The following is a 27,983-nucleotide window of genomic DNA, read 5'->3' as shown; positions in this document are numbered from 1 at the left end:
ATACAATCCATACCTGTAATTAATGATATGAAATATGAAATATGTACTTTGATATAGATTGGTTGGAGTGTGAGTGCGATCTCATTAACATCTCGATGCTGGGATAATGAGGTAGTGGTATCGCCAGCAGAGATATTTTAATTTTACGATTGAGTTTTCTGTTGATAGTGTTTCTTCACACCAACTGATACACCATGGGACATCTTTGACGAATGTGTTTTTACTAACGGAATTGTAGGTATGTATTGTCAATCTCCTTCGGTGTACCGGATATAATATTAATATTAAGTTATGATATGTAGGGGCTGAGAATGTAAATTGAACCTGTGAAAATCCGGGTTAGAACTGGACCCCGTTCCACAAAGCCATCTTAGCGCTCAGGTGGTCGTAACTCCCACACTTTAACACTGGCTTACGATAGTCGTAGGGATATAAATGTTGTTAGAAAAAACATTCAAAAAAGGAAATAAACTTACGTTTTTAATTTGTGTTAGGGTGGAAAGGGCCAATGTCTGTATTTTGGCCCATTTTGAACCTCAGGCATTTGCATGGGATTTGACATTTGGGATTGAGAAACTACTACTGAAAGTACAAACACATACTATTGAATTACTTTTAAATGATTTACAATAATGCCAACTTTGTTGAAAAACTTTCATAATCTCTCTCAGACAAACAGTCTCAACCAAACACGAAAATGAGAACAAAGAGGGACAAAATCTAGCAAGTAAGCTATATTTCAAAAAACGCATCAATGAAAACATACAATATTTTTTCTACAGGTAGACAAGAACTCATAGATGTTATTTATGCAATAATATGCAAAAAGGGCCAAAGTGCATTTTGGCCCCTCCTAGCTCTACGCTCTTCATATTAAAATGCAAAAAGTCAAAAGTAAAACCCAGGTCTTACAATTCAAATGCAAAACCTCAGAGTAAGTCTAACTTGAAAGCAAACCTCTCACCATGTTACAAAGAGACAGCAAGATATCTGCGACACTATAGACAAAAGTGGAAGTGAGTTTACAAATAATTCATTTTTCTGCATGTTTCAGAAGGTTGCAGAGAGTGTCCATCATCATGCTGTTAAGGGTGAGACACCTCTACGTGTTTTTCCTGTCCCTGGTGATTCTGTGGGCGGGGCTGGTGTGTATATTCCTCTCCTGGCCAAACAGCGAGGGGCGACAGATTTGGCCTAGGGTCACAACAGGACATACATTGAGAGAGGCACGTGCGGTAATACCGCCGAATATAACAAAGGATCACGGGAATGACATGAAAACGAGACAGCGATCAGATGTGAAGGATGTGTATTTTTTGCATCAACCCGATCTTCCTGACGAAGTCGTTTCAGTCAAGAATGGGGTTGCTGGAAATGACGTTCCCGGCAGTGTAGCGTTGAGAGGTGATTGGCCACCCAAGCCCATTCCAAATGAACCCGACTTTGCTGTTGTGAGGAGTCTGTTCAACATCACAAATGCCGGTATGTCAGCTTCAAGCGTTCATTCCATTTGTTGGAGCCGTTGCGAGGGTTATTGTGTCATTGTGTGTTTCTGTGAACAACACTCGAACTGGTTCTAAAGTTCAAACGCTGAGGTGTGGTGCTTTGTTGCTACGGGAACAACATTCCCGTGGCATATCAGACGCATATTCTTAAGTGGGTGAGTGAGTATGGTTTTACGCCGCTTTTAGCAATATTCAAGCAATATCACGGCGGAGGATACCAGAAATGGGCTTCACTCATTGTACCCATATCGGGAATCGAACCCGGGTCTTCGGCGTGAACCACTAGGCTACCCGACCGCCCCCCCCCCCCCCCCCCCCCCTTATTCTGGAGTTGGGTCGTATCGGAAGTACCAAGATGAATCACTTGAAATAGGTGAAGTTACTGCACTAGTTTCCAGGAATTTTATCGAGGCAAGCGTGTCCACTACCCTATATCAAAGCCTAGTTTCTACCCTTATCACATCAAGGCCACTTTTCTTGGCTCGACCCTGGTACCACCTCGCTGTTCTTATCTCGTATAGCTTCACAAAGATAGCGACGACCTCGTCCATCAGATAACGAAAACATTCATTTCATCCCTAACAAAAAACATAGGCAATCGTTGGGAGGTTTAAAAGATGAAAAAGATATATTTGTGTCAACAAAGACAGGCAACGATAAATCACTTCCATACGAAGGTGTACCAGTCGTGGATGTTGATTGTGTGAAATATTGTCTGATTGGACTATTGATAAGTGCGATAGACCAATCATATTTAGCACAGGAAAGTGGGCTTAATGTGGCAAGGGTGGAAACAAGACTTTGATAAAAACGCTAGTGGACGCTCTTGCCTCGGGAAGTATGCAGTCACGGGGGTAACACCCTGAGGATCTCAAACGTGTATTTGGAACTTGGGGAAACGTTCTGCGCACATATCGGCCGGCTTAAATGTATGCCCGGTTTGGGTTGTTTTTTAACTCTTGGTGCCATTCTTCCCCCGGCCTTTCTTTACCTGGATTGAGAGTACTGCCCAGGTTCTGCTCTTTCTACAGACACCATGCTGTCAGGGGTTTTCGACATTCAAACTAAACCATAGGCGACATATGTTACCCAACGGTGATTCAGGACAATTAAAAAATGTTGGGGTGTAAAATAAATCGTTGCGATGGCGGTATCTAATAGTTAGAAATATTGAGTAAGTGATAAAGTCTTTGTGCCGCGTTTGTAAATTTCCATGTTATCAGGGCGGGGCATATCTGAAATGGCCTTCACGCATTTTACCTTTTTGGGAATCGAAGTCGGACCTTCTGCGTGACAAGCGAACGCGCTGACCATAAGGCTACCCTAGGCTACCCATATTGACGTGTCACCGGTTCATGCCGCCAGTCAACATGCAACATGCACATCGCAGTATCGCCCCCCCCCCCCCCCCCCCCCCCCCCCCCCCCGTCACATGTGACGTCATAGAACCAGGACTCGGGATGCACCATTTGTCTCGTGCGAGATTAGCATGTAAAGTTTGGAAATCACGTGTAGCATATCGTGACATTTGACTGACTGATTGTTAGTTTTGTCATTAAGTGGTACACATTGGAAACATTTCTTCTTAAGGTACATGGGGGCACGGTGGCCAGGGACTTGCGTCCCTTGGGCACGCCAGAAACCTATGATTGTGGGTTCGAATCCCAGTTCGCCCCAATTATGTTTCTAGGTGGGTTTCACCGAAGTGGTAAACGTTTTAGACCTACATCACTTCGGGCTTTCCTCCCACATTAAGCTGACACGCCGCTATATAACTGGAATATTTTTAAAAGCGGCTTTAAACCCAACTCACTCACTCTCAACGTACATACTTCTATGGTTCGCGTTTCTTTTGGCGGTAAGTATTTATTGTCATGCCACATTCTCCGTAAGAGTTACCTGCCCTACTTGTACAAGTATTGAAAGCTAGTTGTAGTAATGATTTTACAGTGATCAAGGGTGTGCGTGCGTGCGTGCGTGCGTGCGTGAGTTATATATATTGGATACTTTCTCCTCTAGGGGATGGCGGCCTGGGTTTCAGCATAGACCCCCAAAAGTTGCCCCCGGAAGAACAGAAGAAATACAACAACGCTCTTGATGTCCATGCCATGAATGAATACGTTAGTAACCTGATCGGCGTCAGACGGAGACTAAGAGACGTGAGAATGGAGGGGTGAGTTTTTGTATTGATAGCAGCATTCACTCAAACATTGATTACATCACATCTATATCTCCATTCTGTCTTGATATGTTCCCTTGAACCGTTCGCCACCATGGCTTCGTTTCGGAAGTGACGTCACCATCTCTACGGTGTCTAGCTTAACACAGAATTTCGATTGGACGGCTATTTCAGTCTTGTTCACTCGAACTTGAGTTATACCTTGGTCAAAACGGGTTCACTGGGTCCGGGGCGGTCATGTGGCTTTGTGGTTAAACTGTTCGCTCGTCAGGCCCCAGTTCCGGGATCGATTCCCCACATGGGTACTAAGTGTGAAACCCATTTCCTATGTCCACCGGAATTGCTGGAATATTGCTAAAAGCCGCGTAAAACTATACTCACTCACTCAATAGCGGTCCAAATGGACACAGAAAAAGGAAAAGAACGAGTACCGAGCAGTCATCAAGATTTTGGCTTCAAAGAAAAGTTCTCCCCAAGAAATTCATGACCGCATGTCACAAGTGTATGGGACATGTGCCCCAGCTATTCCACTGTTAAACGTTAGACAGCTATGTTAAAGGTTTGGAGAACAAGCCTTGACTTCCATCAATGAAGTTTCAGTCAAGGAGATAGAAAAAACTTATAGACTTAATTGAATTATTGTTGACTCACTGCTTCTCTTTTGATAGGCTGGCTTGACTGTGAGAAGAATCTGATTTTGCAAATATTTTTGGGCGTTCTTTAATCTGATATACGGAATTGCTTTATCGTTCAGATATATTGGCAATCGATTATCTATTTCAATGCGTGTATATTAAACAGCTGTGCTGAGCGCTACTCCTCCGCCGGTCTCCCCCAGACCAGCATCATCATCTGTTTCGTCAACGAGGCGTGGTCAACGTTGCTAAGGCTGGTTCACAGTATCCATGACAACACCCCGCCGCACCTGGTGAAGGAGGTGATCCTCGTCGACGATGGCTCGTCATGGGGTAGGTGTGTTATTGGAGGCGTGTATTTTTTACATATTATGCAGATAATGTCTCGAGTGCGAGTGAGTTGGGTTTAACGCGACTTAAGCAATATTTAAGTTATGTGGCCTCAGACCTCAGTTTCTTTCCTTCGTTGCTGGAGCGGTCGGGTAGCCTAGTGGTTAAAGCGTTCGCTCGTCACGCCGAAGACCCGGGTTCGATTCCCGACATGGGTACAATGTATGAAGCCCATTTCTGGTGTTCCCCGCCGTGATATTGCTGGAATATTGCTAAAAAAGCGGCGTAAAACCTCACTCACTCCTTCGTTGCTATCTACAGTGACATGACAGCCCACCATAATAATTAATATCGGTCGTAGACAGTTCTCCTGTTGCATGCTGACCAACCTGCCACTTGTCACTCATACCGAAAAGTATCGGCCTGGATCCAACATCAGGATTTCGCAGTAACTACTGTCCAGAATGGTCACCGGAAGTTTGGACCCGCAACACACACAACGTGTCAGATCATCGGAAGCTGGAGTCAATGCCATGTACAGATCGTGGATAAAAAAATACAATGTCTAATCTTTCATTTCAACTATCATAAGTCCCTCTAAAAAATGGCACAGACTGAACAGCCCATTTAAGCAGGGCACTATATTCTCCTATTTTCCTTTTCCGGTTCATGGGTAACTGTGGTCTGAGGCCATGTGTGCCAGAATAATGTCAGGAATGTTACAGTGGCTGTGGACGTTATCGATTTGGGTGAAAACCACGAGCACTGGTCTGTTACACAGATCAAGTCTCATGGCTGGGCGAAACTAGGATCCTGTCACAACTAAGGGACGCAACTCTTAACAAGGAATAGAGCGACTTGGTTTCTGTTTTATTTCAGAATCATTTGATTCATTATATTTAAGTTTTCGTTGTTCCTCATTAGCTGCAAGGAGATTAACAACAACAATGTCTTCTATCTCCAGATTTTCTCGGCAGGCCGCTGGACGTGTACATGGCGCGCTTCCCTAAAGTGCGGATTGTTCGAGCCAAGTCTGGACTGGGCCTGATGGTAGCCCGGATGTATGGGTACAAATACACGACAGCGCCCACCATCACGTTCTTGGACTCGCACTGCGAATGTCTTCCAGGTATTGGCTCAAGCTAGGGAGAGGTGGATGGATTCATTGATGGATGGGTAAATGGGTGGAGAATGGATGATGGATGCATAAATCGGTGCATGAGGGATGAATGAATGGTTGAGGAATGAATGGACGGATGAGGGACGGATAGATGAATGAATGTTTTATTCCGAATGTAGATTCTTGTATTAACAAAATGTGCATATGTATGTAAGTCAGAACTGTTTGTGCATTAAATATGAATACAACGTGCTTTGAATGCTAAATGAAAAAGATTAAATTATCAGTGTAAATGCCAAAAATATAAACATCATTAATACACCAAAATAACAACATTAGTTACGTTCATTTTTGTATTGGAATCTGGTGGGGTTTTTTTCTGCATAGTTACGAATTTCATTGTATACACACCCTTCACATACCTTCTCTGTTAGGGAACATTCATTAATTTCAAGGGGGCACGGGTGGCCCAGTCGTCTAAGGCGCCGCGATTCGCTGCGCAGAGTTGCGTCCCTTGGGCACGCCAGAAACCTATGATTGTGGGTTCGAATCCCAGTTCGCCCCAATTATGTTTGTCAGCACCATACCCGTGCTCGTGGATTTCACCGAAGTGGTAAACGTCTGATACCTGCATCACTTCGGGCTTTCCTCCTACATTAAGCTGACACGCCGCGATATAACTGGAATACTGTTAAAAGCAGCGTTAAACCCAACTCACTCACTCACACAAGCCTTATACATACATGCGTCACTGTTACACTGCATCACGGCAGTAAGTATTCACGGCTTGTGGATTCAACCTGGTGGACCTTTGAAGTCATGACGATGATATATTTGTTGGAATATTAGTTACGTGTTGAAAACATAGACGCATATTCTGACCGTAGGTTGGCTAGAGCCTCTGTTGACGCCCCTGGTAGCCGACCCACGGGTGGTGACCACGCCCTCAATAGACGCTATAGACCAGAACAACTACGGGATCACTGCTGGGCCGGAGGTGATGGTTGGGGTGGTGGAGTTCCCGTCCCTGACGTTCAACTGGAGGAACCCGCCCCCCAGAGAGAGAAGACGGCGTACAAGCAATATTGAACCGATCAGGTGATGTGCAATCAATGTACTTACCCACTAGGGTCACTTAAATCGTGCGCTGACCGGCTCGGTTTACAACTGGACTCGGCTGTTAAACATTTTGCCTGTTGTCAAGCATGGATAAGAAAGTTTGCTTCACATGACGCGGGCACTAGCTCGGTTCATTCACTGACTCGGTTCGCTCGCTATCTCGGTTCACTCACTAGCTCGGTTCATTCACATACTCGGTTCACTCCCTAGCTCGGTTCACTCACTGACTCGGTTCGCTCCATAGTTCGGTTGACTCACTAGCTCGGTTCACTCACTGACTCGGTTTACTCACTAGCTCGGTTCATTCAGTGACTCGGTTTACTCACTAGCTCGGTTCATTCAGTGACTCGGTTCACTCACTAGCTCGGTTCACTCACTGAGTTGGTTTACTCACTAGCTCGGTTCACTCACTGACTCGGTTCACTCCCTAGCTCGGTTCACTCACTGACTCGGTTTACTCACTAGCTGGGTTCATTCACAGACTCGGTTCACTCACTAGCTCGGTTCACTCACTGACTCGGTTTACTCACTAACTCGGTTGATTCACATACTCGGTTCACTCCCTAGCTCGGTTCACTCACTGACTCGGTTCGCTCCATAGTTCGGTTGACTCACTAGCTCGGTTCACTCACTGACTCGGTTTACTCACTAGCTCGGTTCATTCAGTGACTCGGTTTACTCACTAGCTCGGTTCATTCAGTGACTCGGTTTACTCACTAGCTCAGTTCTTTCAGTGACTCGGTTTACTCACTAGCTCGGTTCACTCACTGACTCGGTTTACTCACTAGCTCGGTTCATTCACTGACTCGGTTTACTCACTAGCTCGGTTCGCTCCATAGTTCGGTTCACTCACTAGCTCGGTTCACTCACTGACTCAGTTTACTCACTAGCTTGGTTCATTCACTGACTCAGTTTTCTCACTAGCTCTGTTCATTCAGTGAGTTGGTTCACTCGCTAGCTCGGTTCATTCACTGACCCGGTTCACTCACTAGCTCGGTTCACTCACTGACTCGGTTCGCTCCATAGTTCGGTTCACTCACTGACTCGGTTTACTCACTAGCTCGATCGGTTCACTCCCTAGCTCGGTTCACTCACTAGCTCGGTTCACTTGATGAATATGTTCACTGATTAGTTTCAGTGACCGACTCGATTCCCTGACGGCTCGGTTAACAACTGGACTCGGCTGTTAAACATATTGCCAGTTGTCAAGCATGGATAAGAAATTAGGCTTCACATGACGCGGGCAACTTGAAAAGAATAGTTTTATTGACAGTAAAACAGCAAGATTTTAATTGACGCGACGATGCCGAGAAACATTTCCTTACTCTAATAAGACTCGACATTCAACTTCTTACCCATCACAGAAACCCAGCTATGGCGGGAGGCCTCTTCTCCATCACAAGGGAGTACTTCGATCTTCTGGGAGGATTTGACCCTGGAATGAAGGTCTGGGGTGGGGAGAATATCGAGATGTCGTTTAAGGTGAGTTCTTGTTTCATGTGTGAAGACCTAAAGTGAAGTCGTGGCAGCGTCTCTATGGTGTCAGTCGTGGAGTGATTGTGCAGGTCTGGCAGTGAATACAACAAGTGATCCAGCCCAAAGTATACACACATAATGTCTACTAGACAAATAAAGTCTCTAATGCTTTCCTCATATGTAGTTGTATGCAGTTCCGGTTTTTGATAAGCCACGAAGTCTCCTTCAGAACAAGTTGGCCAGTGCTGTGGTGTAGTAATTGGTTCTAGTAGAATTAGGTCCGGGTTGGATATCTCACATTTAGTCCTCAAAACATCAACTGGGTGGTAAACTACAAATCTGGGCTACTGTCCACTCTTCGTGAGAGTTAATCCAAGTTTCGCCCGAACTATGATCTATGATCGGTCAGTCTCATATCCGTTGTCGGGGGTTTCACTAAAGAGGCCTATGACCTGATCGACCAACTTCAGACCCTCCGCCAACATTAAGCTCACAAACCATGATATATAATACTGGTAATCGAATCAATAATACTGTATAATCGATACAAGCGCCTTCAGAATAGCATCAAACCCTCTGGATGCTGCAGCTCAGAAAATTGAGATCCTTGAACACGTGAAACGTTATATTTTTTCCAATTTGTGCGATTTTAACATCTTCGAATTGATAATGAAAGTCGTCATCCGATTTTACTTCACTTATGCCAAGGCCAAACTGAAAAAACAAGAAATATAACCAAATGCATTTCTTCAGATCTGGATGTGCGGAGGTCGGATTGAAACGCCAGTCTGTTCACGGGTTGGTCACGTGTTTCACAACCACGCTAGTTATTCGAAGATCCGCCAGGGTGCGCAAGCGGCCGGAGAAGCGAATAACGCGCGTGTGGCGGAAGTGTGGATGGACGACTACAAGAAGTACTATTATGATGAAAAGAAGAATGGAAAATTCTACGTATGTACCAAATATTCCAGAAATGTGGAACTGCATTCCTATGACTGGGTTACAAGGGATAATACAATATAGTCCTCTACAGACTCCCTGATACACATACTTGGAAACTGGTCAAGGAAGGTCTAGTCCTTGTTAGCACGGGACTTTTTTATATACGAGGAGCGTTTAATACGTTTTGCAACTTCCATATACGATCAAGTCGTAGAATATCTTTTGCACTTTTATGTTTCGCACAAAAAGACCACCTTACACTTCATCTTTACAGAAACCAGGGGATGTCTCTGAACGCCGCCGGTTGAGAGAAAGAATCGGATGTAAGCCCTTCTCCTGGTACATCGAGAACGTGTACCCGGAAGTGGCTATCCCAAGTGACGGTGTTTATTCAGGGGAGGTAAGTAGGTATTCAGGGGAGATAAGTAAGTATTCAGGGGAGATAAGTAGGTATTCAGGGGAGGTAAGTAGGTATTCTGGGGAGGAAAGTACGTATGCTACTCAACTGAAGTTCCGACCGGCAGCCAGCCAGCATAGTACCTCTGCCACGGGCCAGCGCCATTGACGATTCGTCAAATCTTTCACAGTTCATTCAAGATATTGAATAATCTTTTCATCCGTTTCATGTTTTTACAAGTCTACACATTTTCAGAAACAAATGTCAAAGAATGGTTACGGTTCATTAAGAAAGTATCCTAATACGTGAAAATCTATTTGTTTTTGCGTAGTTATCCTTTGTTTACATTGGTTGTACGGCTCCACGTGCTGTCTTCGAAGCCAAACGGAGAGTTAGCGATACGGTCTTTTTTATGCATAAATATCTATTGTCATGAAATTCACTGTCGCAGTTGTAGTAGCATATCTATATAATTATGCAAAACAATATGTTAAGCGCCCCCAAATACTCGCATTAGTCTGTTCTGTACTGATTTCTGAAAAAGCGCGTTTGTTTACAAACAAGAGAAAAGTCCGGTCACATGATATGCAAATAAGCCTGTGGTAGTGGTGTTATGCTGAGTCACCACTGTGCCGGAGTGTGTTGAAGTTCCTCTTCCCAAAGCTCCTTCCCAGCGCGTGACACCTTCGTTACACTCTCGGTAACATCGCTGCAATTAGTGTGGGCGCGGTCATTACAAGAATCTTGAAATTTGCCCCCTAACCCCAAATGTAGTAACGTTTTTACTTTTACTTATGACTTTGGGAATGTCAATGCAGTTATTTTTGAAAAGGTTTACGACTGACCATATTTCCCATATGAATTTAACTTTTTGTTTGTTTGGTCAGATTGGTTCGAGATTGCAGAAGAACGGAAAATCATCCAAATTCCCCCTTACATTCTTACTATACCAATTACACGATAGTTAAAATGAAATAGAAATTCAAATTGACAAACAAAGAAAATAATTTAGTTAGGGTAAGAGTATTCGGCGTCACGGCAGTCATCACTTGTTTGTAGGCATAACGTCCGTCGGTTGCGAGTTCAACTCCAAGCGTGGTTGTGACCACCTTTCACAGTGGGGAGATTTGACTGGTGGCAGGGATAGAGACGTTACGGGCAATCGCTGTTAGGAGTTTGCGTCATCCCGAGGCAAGGGAGTTAACTGACTATAAAAATGGAAACTGGACCGTCAGTTAACTCCCTTGCCTCGGAAAGATGCAAGCTCCTTCCCAGCGCGTGACACCTTCGTTACACTCTCGGTATAGAGAGCTCCGGGAACGTACTATCGCTGTGAGGAGCTTGGGAAAGATGATAGATGTTTAGGACCACCCGATTCTTGAATTAATCTGTAGTGCCATGACCGAGGAACTATAGTAATATAAGAGAATTGGTTGGTCCTTAACTTCTTTTGAGTTGTACGTGGGGTGTACGGTTGTCCGACAGTAGCTGACGTTAAACAGCTGACGTTCCTGGATAGAAAAACTTGACTTACCGTCTAAAAGTTGTAAAAAACGCTGTCCACTCAATTGTGTTTTTTGTTTGCTTGATCTCAGCTTCGAAATATGGCCACGCCCAACATGTGCCTGGACATGATGACCTCTGAGGAAGGGAAGCAACCCGCTATGTATTTGTGCCACGGTCAAGGTCATGCTCAGGTAGACAAACATGGGCGGATGAGTCTGTGCGTGTGTGCATGCGTGCGTGTCTGTGTGTCTGTGTTGAAGATATGGAATTGTCTTTTCTTATCCGCTGCCGACCAGTATTTTCAGAGATCACTTCGAAAACTATGTATAAAGGTGCTCGACGGAATGTTTCCCCCGTGGTGACATTGCTGGAATATAAAAGCAGCGTAAAACAATACTGACTCTTTTCTTCACCACCCTGATTCGGAATATTCGATTTCTGCTAAAGAAAAGCGCCACAGAACACAAATATACTCTCGATAGTTACCCTTTGTGTGTGTGTGTGTGTGTGTGTGTGTTGCAGGTCTCAGACCTACCACTTCGGTGAAACCCACGAGCACGGGTATGGTGCTGACAAACCTAGAAACATAATCGGGGCGAACCGGGATTCGAACCCACAATCATAGGTTTCTGGCGTGCCATGAAATAGATATCATGAATATCCGTTCGACGCGCACTCATGAGATAGATATCATGTATATCCGTTCGACACGCACTTATGTAATAGATATCATGTATATCCGTTCGACGCGCACTCATGAGATAGATATCATGTATATCCGTATGACACGCACTTATGTAATAGATATCATGTATATCCGTATGACACGCACTTATGAGATAGATATCATCTATATCCGTATGACCCGTACTTTTGTAATAGATATCATGTATATCCTTATGGCACGCACTTATGTAATAGATATCATGTATATCCGTTCGACGCGCACCCATGAGATAAATATCATGTCATGTATATCCGTTCGACGCGCACTTATGTAATAGATATCATGTATATCCGTTCGACGCGCACTCATGAGATAGATATCATGTATATCCGTATGACACGCACTTATGTAATAGATATCATGTATATCCGTATGACACACACTTATGTAATAGATATCATGTATATCCGTATGACACACACTTACGTAAGATATGTCATTTTATTTTTGTGTGACACGCACTTATCTCTTGATATTTCATTTTGCATTTCATATATTGCAGATGTTTGACATGACTGATCTGGGTGAAATCGTGTCCTTAGGTTGCTGTCTGAGACACCGTGGCGGGAATGTGTTCGTAGCTAAGTGCACCTGGTCGTCAGAGTCCCATATATGGGAGTACAAGGTAGAGTATGCCACCCGACTCTCGAAATGGCATGACGAAAATAGTTTACCAACAAGTCCAGTCCTTGGAATGGTATCGGAGTTCGGATTGTGATGACTTTGCCATAAAAACTCGCTGTCGCCAAGCAAATAAAGTCTATATCGACCCATGGAGAGTATGTGGTTAACAGGATAAAACAACGTTTCTGTGTCAGGTCGGTCATACTGATGTATAATATTTAGATGTAAGATAATTTATTAAGGGAACATGGTGACTGTTTGACCGACCGTGTTTGTTTCTGTGTTCCAGGATAATTTGATAAGGGACATGGTGACTGTTTGACTGACCGTTTTTGTTTCTGTGTTCTAGGATAAGTTGATAACGGGACATGGTGACTGTTTGACCGACCGTGTTTGTATCTGTATTCCAGGATAAGTTGATAAGGGAACATGGTGACTGTTTGACTGACCGTGTTTGTTTTTGTGTTACAGGAACATTTGATAAGGGACATGGTGACTGTTTGACTGGCCGTGTTTGTATCTGTATTCCAGGATAAGTTGATAACGGGACATGGTGACTGTTTGACTGACCGTTTTTGTTTCTGTATTCCAGGATAAGTTGATAAGGGAACATGGTAACTGTTTGACTGACCGTGTTTGTTTTTGTGTCACAGGAACATTTAATAAGGGACATGGTGACTGTTTGACTGGCTGTGTTTGTTTCTCTGTTCCAGGACAAGTTCATTAGGCGATACAATCTTTTTTTGACTGACCATGTTTTTTGATTAGGTGACATGGTGATTGTTTGACCGACCGTGTTTGTTTCTGTGTTCCAGGATAATTTGATAAGGGACATGGTGACTGTTTGACTGACCGTTTTTGTTTCTGTGTTCTAGGATAAGTTGATAACGGGACATAGTGACTGTTTGACCGACCGTGTTTGTATCTGTATTCCAGGATAAGTTGATAAGGGAACATGGTGACTGTTTGACTGACCGTGTTTGTTTTTGTGTTACAGGAACATTTGATAAGGGACATGGTGACTGTTTGACTGGCCGTGTTTGTATCTGTATTCCAGGATAAGTTGATAACGGGACATGGTGACTGTTTGACTGACCGTTTTTGTTTCTGTATTCAAGGATAAGTTGATAAGGGAACATGGTAACTGTTTGACTGACCGTGTTTGTTTTTGTGTCACAGGAACATTTAATAAGGGACATGGTGACTGTTTGACTGGCCGTGTTTGTTTCTCTGTTCCAGGACTAGTTGATAAGGCGATACAATCTTTTTTTGACTGACCATGTTTGTTAATTAGGCGACATGGTGATTGTTTGACCGACCGTGTTTGTTTCTGTGTTCCAGGATAAGTTGATAAGCCGACACAATAATTGTTTGACCGTGAACGCGACGCAGCATGTCGTGATGGAGGAATGCTCTGGAAAGAAGTCCCAGCAGTGGACGTGGAACTATCACAGACCGCGGAGGAAGAATGTGCTGAGGATTGAAGAAATGTGAATAAGACATTATGTATACAGAATCAATCCGCCGCGCATTCGTGACCACTCGCCCCTTTCCGTAGCCTGCGTGTCACGGAATGACACGAATTTGTCACCATTGCCCTCTATGGTGCATACTTCAGTTTATTACACAGCACCCATCAACGTGAATCCTGTCTCACACTCGTATACCTGCCCTGCTTCTCATAGTATCAGTATATAACGGATAGGAGCATAGTGTCAACACACGTGTCTCTTTTTGTTGTTGTTTAACGCCACACTCAATGGCGTCGATCTGTAAATAATCAAGTCTGGACCTGACAATCCAGTCATTGACTTCATGACCATCGATCCACGCAATTTGGATGCGATGACATGCATCAACCAAGTCAGCGTGTCTGACCACCCGATCCCGTTAGTCGCCTCTTAATCAATACGTGATAAAGCTCCCGGTTCCAACTTAAAATAAGAGGTATCTAATCTACAGTTTTTCTTAATTTCATAACACGGTAGGTTTATCACCTAATTCATTCACGGCATTACCCACTGTATTTTTAGAAATAAAAAGTTAACTTTTTAAAGTTAACCTGACGCAGACGCCTGACTGAAGTCAGTTCAAATGGCAAAATCAATCCGTTACGCCATTTACACTGGGTTACGTGATATCATGTTGTTTTCTGCAATCTGGTTTGAGAGTGTCTAAACTGCACGTGCGTAAATGTGAATAACAGAGATGTCTGACATTCGCCGGGATATGTGTCTCTCTTTATCAAATAATGTTCACCTTACTGAATGACCACACAAAGTTGATATTTTGAGTGGCGCATAGATTGTTGCAGGAGGCAAGGAATCAGCCATGTACTGGTTATATTTGCACACGCACGCACGCACGCACGCACAAATATATCGTTTATCTCATGGAGTTAACTGATAAAGTGTGTCAAATTGTTGTTTTATTGTGCATTTTTACTGCTGTACATGATAGCACATACAAATAATTGAAAGAATTCCAAGTAAACATTTATTGTGTGAATGTGTTTGAGTCTCTGTTTAGGTATACAATGTCAGGTAATAGAGCACAAGAAATTCAGCTAGAGATAAAATATTGCGGCGTTGGTCAAGAAAATATTGAATTTGTGAAATAATGTGAGTGAAACTTCACCGAATTATGACTAAATATATTGTTGTCGACTCTCATCTATTTTAGCAACTTTGTTTGTTGTTTAACGCCGCACTCAGCAATATTCCAGCTATATGACGGCGGTCTGTAAACAGTCTGGAGCAGACAATCCAGTGATTGACATCATGAGCATCGATCCATGCAATTTTGATCGATAACACGCATCAACCAAGTCAGCGAGCATGACCACCCGATCCCGTTAGTCGCCTTTTACCACAAGCAAAGTTGCCTTTTACGGCAAACATGGGTTGCTGAAGACCTAGTTTATGAATATCATGATAACTATACGTGGTTCTGAGCCTAACTCTAGTGGAATTGGTTGCTATTAGTTTTCAACATAATCCCCTCCGAACTCCACACTCGTCAGCTAACGATGCTGCAGTGCCTTGATCCCAAGAGTGTAGAAAGGTCCTCCTGGTGGTGTAAATAGCTCCCCACATCAGAAATGGCGTCATTGTCATAAACATAATGCTTGTCAGACGGTTCCTTCTTACGGATTGGAAAGAGGTGGAAATCTGACGGTGCCAAATCTGGTGAATACGAATGATGTTCAATGAATTCAAAGCCACAGTCATACATTGCATACAAGTACATTGTCCCGGTGGAACAACACACCTTCAAGTGAGTTTTCCACGACGTTCAGCCTTAATATTCTCAAGCGGTTGCCTCAGCAGATTAGCATAATACTGGCCAATACCATTGGTCTGACCTTTCGGGATGTATAGTCCACCATTGCGAGTCCTTGAAATCTTGCCAGCTGATGAGACGGAGACGTTTCCCCCTGCATCTTGCCTAGTTTCTGACTGACAGTAGTAAACCAAAGACTCATCCATGGTTACAAATCACTTCAAAACGTCGCAAGTTCTCACGCGACATGATGAACCTGGAACCCAGCGCGCCGTGACGTTTGACATGCCCGGCATTTTCTGGATAGCTGTTGTCAGCATCATACCTGTGCTCGTGGGTTTCACCGAAGTGGTAAACGTCTGAGACCTGCATCACTTCCGGCTTTCATCCCACATTAAGCTGACGCGCCGCGATATAACTGGAATACTGTTAAAAGCGGCGTTAAACCCAGCTCACTCACTCACTCACTCACACTCTGGATGTCTGTTGGAGTTAGCCCTGTCTGTTGAGAATACTTGATGACAGCGCGGTAGCCAGTTTTGTCCATTTTAGCCAACAGAGAATCACTTGATATCTGCAGAAATATACTGCATGGTTGTGTGTGTGGTTCAAATGCAGCATGTGAGCATGGAAAGTATTGTACATAGTACCATTCGTGACCAACTTCGGGACAAACCGAATAGCGACTCGTGCCCCACTCGTCACCACTCGCCCCTTTCTGTAACCTGCAAGAAGACTCATCCCCCTATCGATGAATGTTATGTGCGAAAATAATTGTCAACTCGTTGCGTAATGGTTCACAAATATTTCCCCATATATTATATATATTTCAGATGCAATATAAAGCACATCGGGACATGCGGAATTATCAGTATGATTGACCACATTTAACTGTGTCTTGGGTATATTTTCAGATGTAAGACATATGTTAAATCAAAAATTGTTTCTGAGGGATTCTTTGACGAAGATCGAGTGCCAGGCAGGCTAACAACAAGTAATGTCTTTCAACGTCTTTTGGTATGACGTGGCCAGGGGAGCAAACCCCCGACCTTCCGCTCTCCGGGCGGACGCTCTACCACTAGACCACGGAGGCGGTCCCACCCGGATGAGGCATCAGCGTCCAGAGTGGGTTTTAATGATGGCAATGTATTGTTTATGTTGATGTTGTCATGACAGAATAGTGTGTAGGTGAGTGAGTGTCTACGTCGCTTTTAGCACTATCACAGCGGGGGACACTTGAAATGGGCTTCATTCACTTTGTACTCATGTGGGGGATCGAACCCGGGTCTTCGGCGTGACGAGAGAACTCTTTAACCCGGCTACCCCGCCGCCCCATGACAGAATAAATCACATGTACAATGTGTTTCATAATATACAAATGACACTCAAGAAATGTTATCTTCAGGGAGAAGTGAGGATACAGAAAAACTAAAACATGTAGGAGAGCTATTTGTGTCGTGTAATTATTTTGTGAATTTATATATTCTTTTTTATGTCCCAAAGGTGACATGTTACATCAAATATACAATGGATGATACATATCCGGTTTTGAAAATTGAAAAAAAATCTGAGGATATACCTTGTGCTGTGCCAAATGACGTTGATTGACTCGTAAATAACGTGCAGCGTTTTGCTTCGTAGAGGGGTAGAAGGGATTTATTCTGCCGCTCAGAAATTTATTTCCCTCAAGGATGGGACACGTAGAACTTTATCAAGATCACGTGATCAGATCTCAACATTCTCACTTAGAGGTAAGATAATCACTTTCACATACATATGTCAGTAAGCTAAAAGTTCTTTCAGACATGGGGCGGCCGGGTGGCCTAGTAGTTAAAGCGTTCGCTCGTCACGCCGAAGAGCCGGGTTCGAATCCCGACATGGGTACAATGTCTGAAACCCATTTCTGGTCTCCCCCGCCGTGATATTGCTGGACTATTGCTAAAAGCGGCGTAAAACCAAACTCACTCACTCACTCTTTCAGACATGACAGTGTTGATGCGACGTTAATCAATATCTCACGCAGTTCATAGCAATACATAGTTATAGTGGTTACATAGTTAAAAATAGTATTTTAATATTCATTTCTCCGTGTTATAGGTATTTGTATATAGCCTGGGTATATGAATGAACGCCATGCTTCAGCAAGGAATTCATACCTGATGTTCAGAGACACATCACCACTGTACCCACACATTATTCAATCAGATATTCAATCACTGCATTCAGATCATTGAGGATAGTAATCCGACTTTTTCACTTTTCTTGTCGAAGCGCCGTCTGATCTCGAACGGGAGCCATAATCGGCACTGTGTGAACCTGGCCCAAGGGGCGCTGGAGCTAAGAAAAGTGATGAGCGTTGAATAGGGGTGATTCGGATCTATTATTTTCCCTTCGTGGCTCGTGAGTTATGTAGATTCAACGACTTGCTGCAGGCACTTTAATCCGCCCATAATATATTATGCACTTTCCCTGCAGTGTGCAGTTACATCTGCGCAACACGTTGTCCCGGAGCTATTCCCCCTATATACAGTAAGTACATGTATGAGCGTGGAAATGCATACATCATAACATGAAGCTTTTTCGATACTATGACATTCGGAACTGCTTCTAGCTATACACCTTTATCCAAAATAGATCTTGAATTTTATAACTCACGCAGTGACCTCTACAATTAACATAAATAATTGTAAATAGGACAAATGACACATTTCTCTGGCGAAAGGAGTAGTAAGAACATTGCAAACCTACAAATAGTTCTTTTCTTTCATTTCTAATTTTCTGAGTGGTCAAAAAATTCGCGAATATTGACTGGAAACATTTCGAAGCAAGTTCTGATTGAATTTCAAACGAACCAAACTCAACTTGAATATTGCCTCGGATTTAAAATGTAAAGCGGTTTGGCCAAAGTTTAATAATTGCACTCGATGGATACATTCAGATCGTTACTGAGGGGATTCAGGTGTTGTCTTTAAACATTTTTATTGACATTGAAATGTCAAATGGATTAGGCAAAAGCTGTCTCACAACGCCCTTTCCATAAACATTAATACAGACAGCTAACAACAGTGTAAATAATGAACATTGAAATAAATAACGTGCAGCAAAGTGCGATACTTCCATGGAAAGAGTAACATAAGTAATTACATAAACTATTGCTGTGATGGATGATGCATACCGGTCATCTGGTGAGAGGTTGTAGATGGTAGAGGGAGCACGGGTGGCTCAGTCGTCTAAGGCGCCGCGATTCGCTGTGCAGAGTTGCGTCCCTAGGGCACACCAGAAACCTATGATTGTGGTTTCGAATCCCGGTTCGCCCCGATTATGTTTCTAGGTTTGTCAGCACCATACCCATGCTCGTTGGTTTCACCGAAGTGGTAAACTTCTGAGACCTGCATCACTTCGGGCTTTCCTCCCACATTAAGCTGACACGCCGTGATATAACTGGAATACTGTTAAAAGTGGCGTTAAACCCAACTCACTCACTCACCATATCGTAACTCGGCTCCAATGGACACCATTGTCTCAGTTCCACCCTTCAGACCCATTACATTTGGCTGTGAAACATTCTCTCACATTATTCCAATTCTGTGGAACTCCCTCTGGAGACGAAGCTCTCTCCCAGTCTTGAATATTGGAGCTCAAACCCACCTTTTAGATAGCTGAAATAGTAGTGTTTAAAACTTCATTTCTCTCTCCTTTTGGATTTTTTCAAACTTACTTTCAATGCATTAGTTTGACAAGACAATGACAATGTCAATATATCATATATTCTACAACATAACATAGTAAAGCATGTAAATAAAGCTTATAATAAATATTTCTTACCGTTATTAAAAACAGAGGTGCCGTTTCGCCCGACAAATGGTAGCCGTTTTCAGAGAAATCGGTGACGTTTTGCTGAGGTGCCCATAAGTTTACATTAATTATTTTATTTATTTTAATTAATCTTCGCTGTAGCGCTTTGAGCAGCCATTCTCGTGTAGGATTAAGCGCAATATAAATCAACATTATTATTGTTGTTGTTGATGATGATGTTGTTCTTCTTCTTGTCGTTGTTGTTGTTGTCGTTGTTGGTGGTGGTGGTGGTGGTGTGCCAGTGAAAAATGCGTTCGCATTACGGTTTCACCTAGTTCATAATTCATATTTATAGTAACTGGTATAAATCCAGAGATAACATATGAAAAGAGATGTTAAATTGCAAATTATTTCTTATCCTCACCATTGAAGTCGATCATGTGTTACACAAACAACATGTCCGAACGAAGATACTTCGGGTTCTCAATGGCTCGTTATGGATTTTACACACGCCTCTTTCCATAAAGGGCCCGAGTTACTTCCCTTTATGGATCCTTCTAACCAATAGCGGCCTTTCTTTCTACACAGTAGCGTTTTGAAACAAACGCTATTATTGGTTCAATTTAGTATCAAGGTTCACAGACATGGCCGAAGACAAGAAAACACCTCTGCATCAACAAATTAACCTGTGGTCATGACAGAACGAATACTCTGTTATTACAACGCGTTGATGTAGCTGACACAAAGGTAATACGTCGATCGCATGTTTCAAAATGAAAATAATAGTCCCACATAGCTGACGTAGCCAGAGACTTGTTGACAGTATCGACAGGTTGTAAGAAGGAGGCTGTGCCTCTAGATCTCGCCACTTGTGATGAGAAGTTAATTTTGACAGCTCGTTCATGAAGAGCGTATCGATAAATCTTCCATGTGCCTACGTGTTATAATTCGTTTCGCGTTATTCCGTCTCTGTAACTCTACACAGTTTTGGTTGTCGGGTTTTCCTATCTGTCCTGGGAGATCGACAGTTGTGACTAATGTCACGGCCATAATTAAATAAAATCTAAAGAGATCTTGTCAGGCTACTCTAGTTGACAACCATCAGTGAAATATTGACATAACTACAGGTTTGCATTTCAAAACGGATGTAACTTTGTGAACAGGATACAGAGCCAGATGACACTGTGTTGCAATCTATACACTGTTTCAGAATGAGAGATGAAATTTTAGATTTTTACTGTTAAAATACCAGATCTATTTGTCCTTTGCCATTCTACTTTCACATGTAGAATGTTATTGTCTTTAAGATCAGACTATGTATTTCTGTGTTAGTTGTGGAAGACAATTTTGATACAAATCACAAACTGACATTTCCATGTCATTGTAGCAGTGGCATTGAACAGTCTCTATTTGTTCATGTAAACATTTGATGATAACAGCAAATTTGAGATAAACCCATTGGATAACACTACCCTGGCTGGTAATAATCCAGGGAGGCAACTCTATATTTAGGAGTCGCGTTGCGTGTTCGGTTGCAACTTCAATTTAGTGCGATTAAATCTACAGGTGACCTAACTCTACATTGAAAACACAGTATGTTTATCTCCATTCTACCGTGACTAAGTAAAACGCGAACTCTTTGGTGTTGGCAAATATACTGAGTGAAGCGGCATGGGTTGAGTCCAGTGTTTTGAGTGGGTTATCAATCTGAGTTACGGAATCACCAAACAAAATATGGCGGTGTATATACTCAAGTAGTTTGTTTACACCGTAATACTTCACTCGAACATGGGACAGGCATTGAAAGCATATAAGCACGGCAACTTGGTAAGCTAACATGAGGTGGGTATCCCTAAAGAAAACAAAGCAAGCATTACAAGGCTTTCGCTCTACATCGCACGTCACCATTATGACGTCATATCGCTCATTGTGACGCAAAAGAAATGACGTCACAGTCGTATTTAAAAAAGTGCCAAAATTCCAAGCTCTCTGTTGTCTCCAAAACGTAAATACATTCCCTTTGTAGATTTCTATCGTGTTTTCTGCACGAAATGTATTGCAACATCCTTTGAATATTGTAGAAACCGCATCTTTGCATTTTGTAACCTGTAATTGTAGATATAATTATTTAAATATGCCTACCGACAATGACTGAAAATAGTACTATTCTAGGAATATTAGCTTCCGTGGTGATGTGGCCATCATACCAGCTGTTTCAGAGGGGGTTTATTGTGATTTAATAGCCTCTGATTGACCAATCAGAATCGAGTAAATTCCAAATTCATGGTAGAATTTGGTATACTGTATATTGTGCACACTCACTGCCATTGACATGGTTATGATTATACAAATTGCCTCTGTTTTATCAGCATATGTACACACACTACCACATTATCTTATGCTGAAGGGGGCAAGGGTGGCCCAGTCGTCTGACGCGCCGCGATTCGCTGTGAATAGTTGCGTCCCTTGAGCACGCCAGAAACCTATGATTGTGGGTTCGAATCCCGGTTCGCCCCGATTATGTTTCTAGGTTTGTCAGCACCATACCCGTGCTCATGGGTTTCACCGAAGTAGTAAACATCTGAGACCTGCATCACTTCGGGCTTTCCTCTCACATTAAGCTGACATGCCGTGATATAACTGTAATACTGTTAAAAGCGGCGTTAAATCCAACTCACTCTCTCTTATGCTGAAGTTTGAAATAACATTTAAACACAATAACTCAAATCAGAATAACACAACATATATTGCCAAAACAATCTGACCATGGACTGCTCAATCATATTCAACTGAAGGTGTGAGTATCAGAATAGAAGTTTCCAAAAATAACAAATTCTAGACACAAGGGCACAACTTTTAAAAGGTTCATAAGTCAACATTTCAATTCAAGTTTCTGTTGGAAATATCACTCTAACCATATTTTCCAAATTTTGGGGTTACTTAAGTCTAATTGGTTGGCGAACATTATCAAATGCCTACGGACTATTCTTCTTTTTGGATGCAACATTTCGCTGATGTGATGAGATATTGACCTTTTTCTGAAGTCCTATTAAATATATATACACCACAGAGATGTTTGTCATAATATGTAATATAAGGTGATAAGTTGCAAACAAAATCAACAGATCCCATGCAGATTGATAGCTTTTGCAAATATAAGCATGATAAGAACACCTGGAAAAAACAGAATCCCAAGCACCATACCTAGTACTTAGGGATTTTGCAAGATGTGCTCAGATGCAGATATTCAGCCCATAGTCTGCAGCAAATGTCGTTAACAATTCCAAAGTTTTAACTAAAAAATTTCCCAAGTCATGTCACAATGTATTAATATATATATATGTAACTAACAGGGCTGGGACGATACACCAGCTGTGCAATCAGATACGTATCATGATACCTTGCTCACGATTCGATACGTATCACATAGCTTTTTCATAGACAGGATTGCCAAATACCTTGCACACAAACAAATTACTGTTTGCACAATGGATGAAAATATGTATGTTTTCTCTTCTCATTTTCACTTGTAATTAGTGTTTGGTGTAACATTTATACAAGAATACATTTAGCATGTTTAGGGTTCGAATCGATACTTTTTACTTAGTGTGCGATTGTGATCGATGCTTGTATCGAGAAATAAATAATTGCGATCCACCGATGCTTCGGTGTATCGTTCCACTACTATTAACTAATAACTATTTTTTTCTATGTAGAAGTAACTTGTATTCACATATATACAAGACCCAAAAATGGGAACAGTTCTTAATGCTTTGTTTTATATTATTGCATTCAGTGCAATCTCATAATACCCCTGAATTTAAGAGTGAGTGAGTTGGGTTTAACGCCGCTTATAACAATATTCCAGTTATATTGTGGCGTGTCAGCTTAATGTGGGAGGAAAGCCCGAAGTGATGCAGGTCTCAGATGTGTACCACTTCGGTGAAACCCACGAGCACGGGTATGGTGCTGACAAACCTAGAAACATAATTGGGGCGAACCGGGATTTGAACCCACAATCATAGGTTTCTGGCGTGCCCAAGGGACACAACACTGCACAGCGAATCGCCGCGCCTTAGACGACTGGGCCACCCGTGCCCCCCTGAATTTAAGAAGTTATTAACTTTTAAATAATACCATTTTTAGGACAAGACTGTAGAATTGTAGAAAATTTAGAATTGTAGAGATATCCTTGTGTACTGGAGGCAAAGGTTTATTTTCTTGCAGTGGATCAACATGACAAATTAGTTGTGTTACGAAAGTGATGCTTAAGCTTTGTTTGTTGTTTAAGGCCGCACTCAGCAATATTCCAGCTACCTGGCAGCAGTCTGTAAATGATCGAGTCTGGACCAGACAATCCAGTGATATCATGAGCATCGATCCACGCAATTGGGATCGATGACATACATCAACCAAGTCAGCGAGCCTGACCATCCGATCCCGTCAGTCACTTTTTACGACAAGCGTAGTCAAGCTCTGCTGGTTATGAAAAGGGTGTTATCAGTTCTCATTATCATAATTATAATATGATAGGAAGTGAAAGTACACAACTAAATATTTCCTTTTGCATACAGATAGGGCCAGGTGGCATACCTCATGACATTGACTACCAAGGGTGGTTCAAGTGTTAAGCTATAGGAAAACAAGATGATGTTATTTTTCCTGAAATGTAACTTTCCCTTTGAGCTGGTAAAATAGCGCAGCTGTTAGCAGCAGGGTCCTTATTAAAATAGGACAGGGCAGATGAGCTGCATATTTGCCTAAAATAGCTAAAATAAATCACCATTACCCTATTATTTTGAGTTGCTTGTGCACAAATAGGCATGAAAAACTTCTCAAGCCTATTATTATAACAGCACGCTGCATAATTACTAGGGCTGGGACGAGTCCCAAATTACTTCCTGGGTATCCACCCTGCTATTATCCAACCCTACCCATGTACCCACAGTAGATCACAAGAGTTGTGTACAAAATATCTGATTGGGAATAGTTTGACTTAGGCCTGGCAATATGTATTTAGATAAACGTATAAAACGATCTGGTCATGCATACACTGAAGTTGACTGAAGTTTTATTCTTATTCAAACATATAAAAGTCAGAAGGAATGAAATACGAACATTCGTGACTTGTAGTGTAACCATACAATTTTAGATAATTTTTGTCGTAAAACAATATATCACGTGACAAACCACGGGTCCGGGTAACAGGGTCCTGCTCGGTACCCACCCAACTCGAGTACCCGACTTACCCAACTTACCCATCCCAGCCCTAATAAACCTCAATTTTTAGCACTTTTGTGCATTTATAGTGAACTTTAGTCGCCCACTATAAAGAAAACAGATTTATTTTGAGTTTTGTTGCTAATAATTAGAAAATCAATATCAATTAATGTTTAGGCCTTCCGGTCTTCATATGTCGTAACAGCACAAGACAAAATTCTTTTGATCATTAACAAAGTATGCAGAGGGACACGGAAGAATGTAAGTGTATATCCCATCTATTGATTAATCACTATCAACTATGATAAATAACTCATAGCAGTAGATACAACTTCATGCATTAATGAGATATCACCATGTTTACATGCTGAGCAGTGTTATTAGGTTGACATTATGACTCTACATTAACAGATTATATATATGTGGCATGTTTAGTGGAATTCTGACAATGGCGAATGAGGGATTCTGGAGAGTTCTTTAGATTAAGTGCTATGGGGGTTCTACCTGTGGTGATTGCAGAATTAAATATTGCTGACTGTGAAGACATACAACCAATTTCATTCTTGGAGTTTGTGGGGACTGCAGGCAGCATGAGAAAGTCCCTCAGTATACAATGCTTGTCATAACAGCCAACTAAGTTGAATCCAAGTTTACTCACTTGCCCATGAAGATCTGGGTTAGAAAGGGTCTTGAAAGGACGTGAAAGGAGACTGCTTGTCGTAAGAGGCGACTAACGGGATCGGGAGGTCAGGCTCGCTGACTTGGTTGATGCATGTCATCGCATCCCGATTGAATGGATCAATGCTCATGATATTAATCACTGGATTGCCTGATCCGGACTCATTATTTACAGACCATTGTCATGTAGCTGCAATATTGCGGAGTACAGCATTAATCATCTCACTCACTCACTCACTCACTCACTCACTCACTCACTCACTCACTCACTCACACAGGTTCATACAAACCTGTGCATGACATGTTGAAAAGAACCTTGAATTTAAGCATTAGTTTTGGAACAGAAGTACTCGAATTCAATACCATGTTCGCTGTATTAAGTGCCTTGCTCGATGACCTCCCCTGACCAACTAATGGACCAAGCCATAATTAATCTTCACAAGCACTAGCCAAAAAGGTAGCATGCTAAGACTGAAAATAAACATAATAGTCTGTATTTTCTTGTGTGTATTTACACAGCAGTCTAGGACCGCCTCTGTGGTCTAGTGGTAGAGCGTCCGCCCGGAGAGCGGAAGGTCCAGGGTTCGATCCCCAGTCGCTTCATACCTAAAGACGTTAAAAGATGGTACTTGTTGTTACCCTGTCTGGAGCTCGGCATTAAGGGGCTAAAACTAGGACCGGTCAGCTCGGAGTCGGTATACTGTGTCTGAGTGGGGTATTCATGTTACACTGCGGCATGGTATCTCAGTGAGCTAGCACTATAAATCGGCATCACTCCGGACTAGTACAAGCAGCCACACACACGTGCATGCATGCACGTCGCTATATAAGTGCAATAATCTTGGACGTGACGTTAAACCCAATTTCACCTCACCTCACCTCACACAGCAGTCCAGACAAGCTGTATAATTGCCAGTCAGATATTGCATAGATATCACACAATTTTTATTCACGCCTGTTACAAAAGGGCATGAGACAAGTGAAGACAAACCAACAACACATATTTGGCGTGTGAAAGCTTAAGTTGGCAGACTTCTTGCAACCTGTATTGGCAAACTGCTCTTGCCCAGGTAAAGCCACACTAAGCACCCAGGGTACTTATTATGTTTTGTATCAACTGGTTTAAACATATTTTTCATCAATGATCTCTTGATAGGTTAACAAGCCAAGAAGGCTTATGTTTAGACTTATCCAGAACAAGTTATATTCATGAAGGCATTTTACCAAATAATACATGGTGATAAACTAAATACAGTAGATCACGGAGATAACGAACACAGATATAGCGAACAAACGGATACAACGAACTGTTAAAAAATCCCCGATTTATCTCCTATATAATATCATATAAAATTTACGTACATGTACCTGGCATAAATCTGGGCTAGTACAAGCAGCCACACACACACATATGCTATGTTAGTGCAATAATTTTTATCCCCCCAGCATATAAAGCCGGGGGATATAGCTTTGGGCATGTACGTCCATCCGTCTGTCCGAATCGTTTCCTGAGCAGAACTCGAAAACCGTTAAATATTTCATCAAACTTTGCATTTATATCACTTAAGTGGTGAAGTTGTGCCTTTTGCTATTTTGGAATTTTTCCAAAAAAAATTATTTTCCAATTTTCATGAAAGCATGCTGGACATAGGCTCACTGTGAGAGTGATGTTAGTTTCCGAAGCAGTACTCAAAAACTGTTGAATATTTTACTCAAAAACTGTTGAATATTTCTCCATGTTACTTTTCATAGGTTTAAACTACATACTGAACTGGTGCCTTTAACTATTTAGGAATTTTTTTTTTTTTTTTTTTTTATGTTTCCATGGCAACAAGTTGGACTTAGGTTTTAATATAGGGTGGGTTCACTTATGGAGTATAACAAATAAACTGATAAAAAACTTTCTTACAAAACTTTGCATGTCTGCCAGGCACATACTGAACTGGTGCCTTTTGCTATTTAGGAATTTTATAATTTTTTATTTTTTTTACGTTTCCATGGCAACAAGTTGGATTTAAGTTTTAATATAGGGTGGGTTCACTTATGGAGTATAACAAATAAACTGATAAATATTTCCTTGCCAAACATTGCATGTCTGTATATAAAGCACATACTGAACTGGTGCCATTTGATATTAAGGAGTTTTAGAAATGTTTATAATTTTAGAATTTCCATTGCTGCTATTTTGACATGGGCTAAGAGAAATGTTGGGTCAGTTACCTGGTTTGGGACCATAATGTGTTAAATGGGCGGGGGATATAGATGACTTCATTGACTAAACGCTTGTTTAGTTATTGTTTCTTGTAATTTGTCATTTGTTTGCATAAAAGAAACCCCACAAAAACACTCTTGTTTTACTTTCCATTTCATATGGATGCGACCATGGTGGATCTTTTGTGGGTAAACAATGTATGCTTCTTCAAGAACATTCAACTCTTGACTCATTAC

General features: G+C 42.0%; 2 protein-coding genes across 3 annotated transcripts in view; both read left to right on the top strand.

Moving 5' to 3' along the window:
* Window positions 1-110: 110 nt before the first annotated feature.
* LOC139464377 (polypeptide N-acetylgalactosaminyltransferase 1-like) lies at window positions 111-14,871 on the top strand. Its single transcript, XM_071245907.1, has 12 exons — window positions 111-238; window positions 1,055-1,482; window positions 3,525-3,678; window positions 4,486-4,652; window positions 5,614-5,778; window positions 6,657-6,867; window positions 8,253-8,370; window positions 9,118-9,315; window positions 9,581-9,706; window positions 11,299-11,400; window positions 12,439-12,561; window positions 13,902-14,871. The coding sequence occupies exons 2-12, from the start codon at window positions 1,080-1,082 to the stop codon at window positions 14,052-14,054; spliced, it is 1,920 nt and encodes a 639-aa protein (XP_071102008.1). The 5' UTR covers window positions 111-238; window positions 1,055-1,079; the 3' UTR covers window positions 14,055-14,871.
* A 5,411-nt stretch (window positions 14,872-20,282) lies between these two features.
* Window positions 20,283-27,983, top strand: part of LOC139464891 (sorting nexin-13-like) — a 57,159-nt gene continuing 49,458 nt past the window's right edge. For both annotated transcript variants that reach the window (XM_071246467.1, XM_071246468.1), the window contains exon 1: window positions 20,283-20,384. The gene's annotated coding sequence lies outside the window, so the exon portion shown is untranslated. The remainder of the gene's footprint in view (window positions 20,385-27,983) is intronic.

This window comes from Haliotis cracherodii, unplaced genomic scaffold (genome assembly GCF_022045235.1).
Source record: "Haliotis cracherodii isolate W230 unplaced genomic scaffold, xgHalCrac1.p SCAF_17, whole genome shotgun sequence".
Lineage (NCBI taxonomy): Eukaryota > Metazoa > Mollusca > Gastropoda > Lepetellida > Haliotidae > Haliotis > Haliotis cracherodii.
This window is presented reverse-complemented; position numbering and strand designations above follow the sequence as displayed.

Coding starts and splice junctions, on each gene's coding strand:
- LOC139464377 (XM_071245907.1), top strand. CDS start 1,080: ATGCTGTTAAGGGTGAGACACCTCTACGTGTTTTTCCTGTCCCTGGTG. Junction 6,868..8,252: donor AGCAATATTGAACCGATCAG/GTGATGTGCAAT, acceptor TACCCATCACAG/AAACCCAGCTATGGCGGGAG. Junction 9,316..9,580: donor AGAAGAATGGAAAATTCTAC/GTATGTACCAAA, acceptor TCATCTTTACAG/AAACCAGGGGATGTCTCTGA.